The sequence below is a fragment of the Solanum pennellii genome, chromosome 3 (assembly GCF_001406875.1).
Source record: "Solanum pennellii chromosome 3, SPENNV200".
NCBI lineage: Eukaryota > Viridiplantae > Streptophyta > Magnoliopsida > Solanales > Solanaceae > Solanum > Solanum pennellii.
In genome coordinates, this window is record NC_028639.1 from 37,178,094 (window position 1) to 37,187,736 (window position 9,643).

The following is a 9,643-nucleotide window of genomic DNA, read 5'->3' on the forward strand; positions in this document are numbered from 1 at the left end:
TCAGAATTGAATTCACTTGTCAAGCGCGAAATTTTTGAGCCTATAGTACAAACACCTAATGGTGTTAAACCTGTTGGCTATAAATGGGGTTTTATGTGGAAAAGGAATGAGAAAAATGAAATACAAAATTACAAATCACGTCTTGTTGCATAAAGATTTTCTTAAAGGCACGGTGTCGATTATGAAGAGACATACTCACCTGTTATGGATGCAATAACATTATGTTATTTCATTAGTTTCACGATCCTACATTTGATAAATGTGGTTACAGTCTACCTTTATGGATCACTCGATAATGAGATATACATGAAAATTCCTGAAGGATTCAAAATTCCCAAAACATATAGTTCAAAGCCTCGGGAAATATACTCAATTAGATTGCAAAGATCATTGTATGGTTTGAAGCAATCTTGACACATGTGGTATAACCGTCTTAGTTAATATTTATCTAAGGAAGGTTACATAAATGATATGATTTGCCCATGTGTGTTTATAAAAAAATAATATTAGGGTTTGTTGTACTTGCTATTTATGTCGATGACATAAACCTTATTGGAACTCCAATGGAACTTCACAGGGCAATCGATTATTTAAAGAAGGAATTTGAGATGAAAGGTCTCGGAAAGATAAAATTGTGTCTTGGTTTTCAAATAGAGCATTTGAGAAACAGTATTTTTGTTAATCAATCTGCATACATAGAAAAGGTGTTGAAAAGATTTTATATGGATGAAGCACATCTATAAAGTACTTCAATGGTTGTTCCATCACTTAATGTGAATAAAGATCTATTTCGACCTCAAGAAAAGGATGAGAAAATTCTTGGTCCTGAAGTATCATATCTCAGTGCAGTTGGTGCACTAATGTACCTTGCTAACACGACAAGGCCTGATATAACCTTTTTGGTTAATTTGTTAGCAAGATATAGTTCTGGTCATACTAGGAGACATTAGAATAGAATCAAACATATATTGTGGTATTTAAAAGGGACTATTAATATGGGTTTATTCTATTATAACGATTGTAGTCCAGACCTTGTTCGCTATGTTGATGCATGATATTTGTCTAATCTACACAAAGTTAGATCTCAAACAGGTTATGTATTCACATGTGGGGGTACTGCCATATCTTGGAGATCTATGAAACAGTCCATCGTGGCCACTTCATCAAATCATGTTGATATAATAGTTATTCATGAGGCAAGCCGAAAATGTGTGTGGATAAGGTCCATTACACCTTATTCGAGAAAAATGTGGTTTGAAACGCGACAAAGTACCCAACTCAAATGAGGATTCATAAAAGGTTATAGAACGGAACACATTTCACCAATGTTTTTCTATACACATGAGCTCCAGAATAATGGTGATATGAACGTACATCAGATTCGTTCGAGTGATAATGCGACTGATTTATTTACCAAGTCTTTGTCAACTGCAACTTTCGAGAGATGGTATACAAGATTGGAATGAGAAAACTTAGGCAGCTAAATTGTTGTTTTCATCAGGGAGACTAAAATACGTGTTGTACTCTTTTTTCCTTAATCAAGGTTTTATCCCACTGGTTTTCCTGATAAGGTTTTTAATGAGCCAGCAAGTAATGCGTATTAGGAACAACTATTTATATTTTTTACTTTACTAAGATTTTATTTTACATGGACATCAAAGGGGAAAGTGTTGTAAACAAAATTAGTGAACGTCCATTATACCCCTATTGTGCCTATAAAAGGCATTGTAACCTATATGGAAAATACACAAAAATAAGGAAGATAAAAGTTTCCTACTTAATCTCTCTACTACATTCTTCTCTTCTTGGTTGTTATTAGTTTAATTTTAGTACTTAGTCTTTATTTTATAGCATATAATGTTATTTTTCATATACAAAAAATTGGGATATTGAAGACGTATATTATTTGGTTTGGATAAATAATGAGAAATAATATTGAAGTGGTCTCTTAATATTATCCAATAGGAGAATGACATGTAATAATTTTTTTACAAAATAAAGAATAAATAGAGAATTGTTAGTTTCAAGGGTATAAGTGAGCCAAAAAGGTGAATGAACGGGTATTTTTAGACCAAAAGATTAATGAAGGGTATTTTAAAAAAATTTCTTATAGTTTAGGGGTATTTTGGGCCCTTTTCCGTTAACTGTAATAAGTATAAGTGTGTTTTTAGAAAACACGCAAAAAAAAACCTAGACATGGCAGGATAACTTACTTTAGCACTTTAACTTTTCATATAATTATTTGCTCGCCTAATCTCATTTGAAATGAATTTAATATCACCTTAGTATTGTAATATGAGTCTCACAGTGGCAAGTTCATCTTTTTTGTTTTCACCAAATAAAATGAAGGTTAGAAATAAAGCCAACTGATATAGTACTACTTAACATGGAATTTGAGTACATGCCGCAATGACTACACTATTGTACGCAATACGGGCATGATATAACGTAACCTTCCTAGTTTCTAATCGGAGATTCTACTACAAAGAAAGGGATTTGAAAATGAAGAAAATATCCCTTCAATTTGATCAACCGGTAGAATTGTTCTCTTCACCAGGGTTCTGCTTAATCCCTACGGAACAAAAGAAATGTGGCAACTTGACTCGACCACAAGCCTTGCAACGAATAATCACTGGAATGGGTTTTAGAGCCTTTGGTCCATTACTTACGCCTCTCTTGTGAAAAGAAACCTTCTTCATAGGGACAACCATATGCTCCATGTTAGGGTACGATATGCTCTACAAGTTTGATGTTGATGAATACTATTATAGAATCATCCCTATCTATGTAACCTTATATGAATATGTGATCCTTGTATGTTACGAGTCTTCTATTCAAATGTTGAATATGTTCTTGTCTCCTATGATGCAATGTGGGTATGTGGTCTATAGTCCCTAATGCTCTATATGTGAGTTGTTCATCACTTGAGGATATTGTATATGTGTTGTGATCCTTTGTAGGGTCGTTTCATCAATGACTAGGTTATTGCTCTTAGGTGATCATGATAACCAATATGTACACTCACACATCTCATGCATAACTATAAGTGTAATATGTTCATGGTGTTAATTGAATGAATGAAAGTAAAAAAATGCACTTTAACTAGGAAAACTTGAGAGGTGTACTAGTGTAGGTAAGAATATGAGACTTTATCTATACATTGCACAAGTGGGCCTTGAGGGGTTCCCTAGGGTGATTTCTTTATATACATAGTTTATGAATGTATGATTAGGCTATGAACATGATGGATGTGAGATGATGATAGGTATATGATTATGAGGGAATGAAAGTGATTTTCTTGTGCATCTTATTATTATGTTATGATGTAACATTCTTACATGAATGTATGAATGAATCATGTAAATGATAATCTAGTAAATGAGAGTCACTTGGATAATTTTTTTTAATTTCTACTCTATACTAGACTATGTTATGATTATGAGAAAGGATATTCTCACATGATGTAGTTTTTGATAAAAGGACATTCTCATCATTAACATATAAGATATGTACATGTTATATAAGGAGTTAATCTCTTAAAACCTATTTTATACTCTAATGTTTAATGAAGACTAAAAGGCTTTTCAAAAAGGGAAAGTTAGCTTAGCACCGAGTGAACTTGACTATGAGAGGTGTCCCTTTCCAAAAGGAATGTAGGTTCACCAAATGAGGTGTCCCTTCCAAAAAAGGAAGGTAGATTCACCAAATGAGGTGTCCCTTACCAAAAGAAAGGTAGATTCACCAAATGTTCTCATGAGGTGGAAACTCTGAGTTAATTAACATGAAAAGGGTTTCTAGTAAAAAAAACTCCTATTTCCTTAACTATGTTCCCCCATAGGATCCAAGCAAGTGGATCCACCTAGATGTTATGATGATGTTGATGTCCTGCCTTGGAAAGTAGGATAACCTTCTTTCGCTGTGAGGGGATGACACATGATTCCATGTTTAGCTCACATGGTCTAATGTCGGTTAAGGCAAAGTTTCCCGAATGTAAAATGAGCAATGGAAGTAAGATGATGAACCCTAACTAGGACTTCCTAAGGGATGTTGCTTAGTGTAGGTGAGGGAATGAGACTTTACCTATACATTGCACAAGTAGCTCTCTTGGAGGGAATTCTAAGGAGTTCTATATGTATATGTATATGTATATGTATATGTATATGTATATGTATATGTATATGTATATGTATCTTATACATGACATGATGGTGTTAACATACACGTTATAATGATATGCATAGTATTGGTCTTATTGTCTACATGATGAAGGTATTACTTAATATGCATGTTATTGGCTATACTTGTTAAGCTGATGTATGAAGTGAGTGGCAATGCTTGTGATCTCTTTGATTGGTTTACTCGTAGGTGTGAGGTTATGAGGCTTCACATTTGCATTGCACTAGTAGGCTTAGATTGGGATTTTGAGTAAGGCCTTATGATGTATTGATGAGATGAACTCTTTATATATACAATGTTGTATATTACTTCATTATGATGATGTTGTTAGTATTGACTTGCATGTTGTCTTCATATGTGTAGGATGACTAAATGGATTATGACTATGATTTAATAAATGAATGAGTTCCTATATGATGGTCTAGGAAGCATTTGTGTCTTATGTCTAAGGTTAAATGCATGTATTGTACCTTGTTGAATATGATGTGCCTAAGTCTAAGGTGACTTCATGGGAACACTTAGTATGAGTAGTTTTATGGAATGCTACTTGCACATTGCACTAGTGCGACTTGTGGTTGCCTTAGGTGGTGGTTCTTATGTAAAGTAAGTGTTTCATGATATGTTATGTCTCTATGAATGTATATGCTTAAAAGGATGAAGGTTGTATGAATGTTCACCTTGGTAACCTTAAGGTGATACTTCAGTATGAATAGTGGAATGGGACACTATTTATGCATTACTCTAAGTATTACTTAAGGGTATCTTTTGGGTGGGTGAGTTAAGTAAAAAGAAAGCTAAGACTATGAATATGTTGAATGTGCCTTATATATTATATATGGTTTTATGTGTATGTGAACTATATTGTGTTTATTGTATCAATTGTTCATGAAGTTTTACTAAATGACATGATGCATGGTTTCCAATGATATGTCCTCTTTAAATCATGTTTTTGTTTGGTTATCATACTTAGTGCGTTCTTATACTAATATCATTCTGTTATTTGTAGTTTTGACGATTTGACAAACTTAGGGACCTTGTAAAGGTACCGGGTTTCTTACTTGAGTATTGCAGGGTTCTTGTTGAGTATTGCAGATGAAACAAACCCAGGGACCTAGTAGAGGTACCAGGCTCTCATGATGATGAGCTAGTCGACTGCCAACTGGAGATAGTACAGAAAGTAGGTGCACACTTCCCGATGGCGTCAGAAAGTGTGACCTTTCCAACCAATGGCAAAGAAGTTTAGGAAAGTGACTTGTCAATAAAAAGACACCTTCCTAAACACTTTTTGGTAGTTTTTGCAACTTGATAAAAACTTTTCAAGAACTCTTGCAAAAGCTAACAAAAAGAAAAGGCAGAATTATTCCAAGGACAACAGCAACATCTGAAGCTTTTCGTCTAGTTGTTTAGGAATTTATTCTCTTGTTCTTAAATTGTAAACCACTCCTGAATCTATAAAGGAATTGGTGTGTTGTGTTAGAAGTCTAGGTTGTCCAGGTTGGATAGCTTAGTGGGTAGATTGTTTTTCTACTTAGGCTTGTTAAGCAATAGAGGACTATTGCTTAACGGTAAGATTGATAACTCTTTCTTACGTTTGGTGTAATCGTGTTTCGCTTTTGCTTTTGAAGATTAGTGAAAACGATTGAAAATCCTGTGAGACAGGTCGTGGTTTTACTCCCTTAAGCAAGGAGGTTTCCACGTAAAATCATTGTGTTGATTTTACTGCATTTAACTTCCTGTTTTACTCATTAGTGTAGTAAGGGACCTGGTCCATTACTGTTAAGTGAAGGCATACATTCTATCAAGTGGTATCAGAGCAGGCACTCCCTATTTGGTTAACACCAAGGAAGTGATATTGTTCTAGAATGGCTGCTCCACTAAATCTCGAAGAAGGTCAGTCGTCACACAGACCTCCTCGTTTCAATGGACATTTCTACAGTTGGTGGAAAGTTAGAATGCATGACTACCTCATGGCTGAAGACAGCGAGTTATGGGATATCGTACTGGATGGACCATTTGTTCCGATGATGGATGAAAAGGATGGAGAGAAGACTATCACTGTTCCAAAGCCTAGGCAGAAATATGACGAAGCTGACAGGAAAAAGATTGAAAAAGGTTTCAAAGCTAAAACTCTCCTGGTTTGTGGGATAGGACCTGATGAGTATAACAGAGTGTCAGCCTGTGAGTCTGCTAAAGAAATTTGGGACTGCTTGAAGACTGCACATGAAGGAACTGAACAAGTCAAAGAATCTAAGATTGACATGCTTACCTCACAGTATGAGAACTTCAAAATGAAGGAAGGAGAAACAATACATGACATGTTCACCAAGTTGTCTTCCATTACAAATGAGCTGCGAAGTCTGGGTGAACCTATAAGCATGACCAAACAAGTCAGAAAAGTGCTTCGAATTCTTCCAAAGTCTTGGGAGAGCAAGGTAGATGCCATTACAGAAGCCAAGGATCTGAAGGTGCTGACTATGGATGCTTTGATTGGGAATCTGAAGACACATGAGATGAATCGAAACTATGATTTGTCAAAGAAGGAAGCCAAGAAGGACAAGTCATTGATGCTGAAGTATAAATCAGATGAAGATTCTAGTGATGATGATATGGCATATCTCATCAGTAGATTTCAAAAAATTGTAAGGAAGAACAAAGTTTATAAAAGGGGAACAAATGGTACTCGAAATGCTGTTCAAGGTGATACTTGCTACAAGTGTGGAAAATCTGGGCACTTCATCAGAGAGTGTCCTTTGCTCAAGAATGAAAGCAAGGAACATCAAAAACATAGGAGTGACAAAGAGAATAGAAGGGACCTGGTACTTGGCAACAGAGATCGAAAAGCTGCTGCTGATATGGTTGTCAAAAAGGCTCTTGCTGCATGGGGAGATTCTTCAAGTGATTCAGAAGACCCTGATGAGCCAAAAGATGTGTCCATGGTTGCTGTGCATGAGGAGGAAACTGTCTTCAATGAAATGTTTGCTCTCATGGCTCACACAGAAATTGAAGAAGAGGACAATCAGGTAACCCTTCTAGATATGAAAAATGACTTGGATAAATATTCTCTTAAAAAATTGAGAACTTTGGCCAAAGTCATGATTGATTCTGTGATAGAGTTAACATCTGAAAGAGACACCATGAATGCTGAACTTGACAGTTTAACTGAAAACAAAGTTAAACTTGAAGAGAAAATGTCAAGAATGGTGTCTCTAGAGTCAAATAACTCTGAACTTAAGAACCAGTTGAATCAGATTACTGAAGAAGCTGAAAAGCTGAATGGAATGTCAAACAGTCTGCAAGCTGAAATTCAAGAAAAATTGAAAAACTCTGAGAAAAACCTTGGTCTGTCACTTGAAAAGAGTAACAAATTAGAACAGGATATTGTGAAACTTAAGGAAGAACTTGAAAAATCCCTTAAGTGGACCAAATCCTCAAAGTTACTTTCAAATGCAACAAATCAGAGTAATTTCAATAAGAAAGGACTAGGAAGTCTGAACATAAGTCCTCCTTATAATCCTCACAGTAAGTATGTGTTTGTGTCTGACAATCTGTTGTGTCTCCATTGTGGTAAGAATGGACATTTGAAGAATGACTGTGCTAGCTGGAAAAACTCCTGTGAAGGGTTCTCTAATTATGCTGAAAGGCATAATGTACCAATAGAGAGACCTGGTCCTCCAAAGCATGTTTCAACTCACAGATTTTCAAAGAAAAAATCTGTACCTGCTCCTATGTCCTTTGTTAGAAAGCTTCAAAATCTACAATATTGGACTAAATACAATCTAATCACTCCTTTGTCTGCCTACTGGAAACTCAAGCTGAAATGGGTTCCCAAGCTTAACAAGTGATTTTTGGTGTAGGTGAGTGAGAGGAGCAGCAGTCAATGTTGGTATATGGATAGTGGCTGCTCTAAGCATATGACTGGTGATGTAAAGAACTTCCTCTCACTCAAGACCCTCCAAGGAGGAGGTGTCTCTTTTGGTGATGGCAAGAAGGGGTACATTTTGGGAGTTGGCAAAGTAGGAAGATCTCTTGAAGATTCAATTGACAATGTTTACCATGTGGATGGGTTGAAGTACAGCTTGCTAAGTGTGTCACAAATCTGTGATAAAGGAAATGAGGTCAAGTTTACTTCTGAGAAATGCACTGTAGTGAGTTTAACTACAAACAAAGTAATTCTCACTGCACACAGAAGTAAAAATATGTATGTGGCAGACTTGGAAACGTCTCATGAAGATGACTTAACATGTCTTAGTGCTCAAAACGAAAGTGCTGATCTCTGGCATCGTAGGCTGGGACATGTGAGTTCATCTTTATTGAACAAGTTGATTTCTAAGGACCTGGTCCGAGGTTTGCCCAAAATGAAGTTTGCTGAAAATAAAATATGTGAAGCTTGTGTTAAAGGAAAGCAAATCAGATCATCTTTTAAACCCAAGAATCAGGTAACATCATCAAGAACCTTAGAGCTGCTTCATATGGACCTGTGTGGACCCTTGAAGGTTCAAAGCAGAAATGGCAAGAAGTACATTTTGGTGATTGTCGATGACTATTCAAGATACACCTGGACGAGATCTTTCAGATCAAAGGCAGATGCAGCTGAAGAGCTGGTGGTATTCTTCAAAATGATTCAAACCAAATTGAATCAAGTTGTTTGCAGCATTCGATCTGATCATGGCACAGAGTTTGAAAACTCAACACTAGATAGATTCTGTATGGAAAATGGTACAAGCCATAATTTCTCTGCTCCAAGAACTCCTCATCAAAACGGAGTAGTGGAAAGAAAGAACAGAACCTTGGTGAACATTGCCAGAACCATGATTATTGAATCAAATCTTCCTCAAAGTTTCTGGGCTGAAGCTGTTAACACAGCATGTCATGTTACCAACAGGTGTCTAATAAGAGCTGTGTTGAATAAGACTCCATACGAACTGCTCAACAACAGAAAGCCAATGCTGAGCTATCTTAGAGCATTTGGATGCAGATGTTTTGTGCTGAATAATGGGAAGGATGATCTAGGAAAATTTGATCCCAGAAGTGATGAAGGAGTATTTGTTGGATATTCTTCATCCAGCAAAGCCTACAGAATATTCAACAAACGAACACAATGCATTGAAGAAAGCATTCATGTTGTCTTTGATGAAAATGGAAGCTTGAAGAATGATGGATCAAATGATGATGATGATGTGCTGAAAATGCTCAAATCCAAGAAGATTGAAGGAGGTGAAGCTGATGCAGATCAACAACTGAAAAGTGATTGTGATGATCAGAATCATAGTCTACCTGAAGAAGATGCTGAGGTTGAACAGGATGATATGGTACCTGGTACTACTCAAAACTCCAGCCAGAGTACATCAGACTCCCCAGAAGATGATGTCACTCTTGATGAAGAAGAACATGCTGATCTGCCAAATCAGTCTGCTGCAAAGTCAGGATGGAAGCATAGTTCATCACATCCTCTTGATAATCTCATTTC

At 36.2% G+C, this 9,643-nt stretch overlaps 2 protein-coding genes across 2 annotated transcripts in view; one reads left to right on the top strand and one right to left on the bottom strand.

The window, feature by feature from the left end:
• Window positions 1-2,377: 2,377 nt before the first annotated feature.
• On the bottom strand, window positions 2,378-2,720 carry LOC107014118. The gene has a single exon (XM_015213979.2). The coding sequence runs from the start codon at window positions 2,718-2,720 to the stop codon at window positions 2,529-2,531; it is 192 nt and encodes a 63-aa protein (XP_015069465.1). The 3' UTR covers window positions 2,378-2,528.
• A 3,318-nt stretch (window positions 2,721-6,038) lies between these two features.
• LOC107013353 overlaps window positions 6,039-9,643 on the top strand; it is a 6,420-nt gene continuing 2,815 nt past the window's right edge. Inside the window, exons 1-5 of the mRNA XM_015213282.1 lie at window positions 6,039-6,785; window positions 6,891-7,150; window positions 7,253-7,997; window positions 8,247-9,296; window positions 9,381-9,612. Of these exons, the coding sequence (XP_015068768.1) occupies window positions 6,039-6,785; window positions 6,891-7,150; window positions 7,253-7,997; window positions 8,247-9,296; window positions 9,381-9,612 (3,034 nt within the window). The remainder of the gene's footprint in view (window positions 6,786-6,890; window positions 7,151-7,252; window positions 7,998-8,246; window positions 9,297-9,380; window positions 9,613-9,643) is intronic.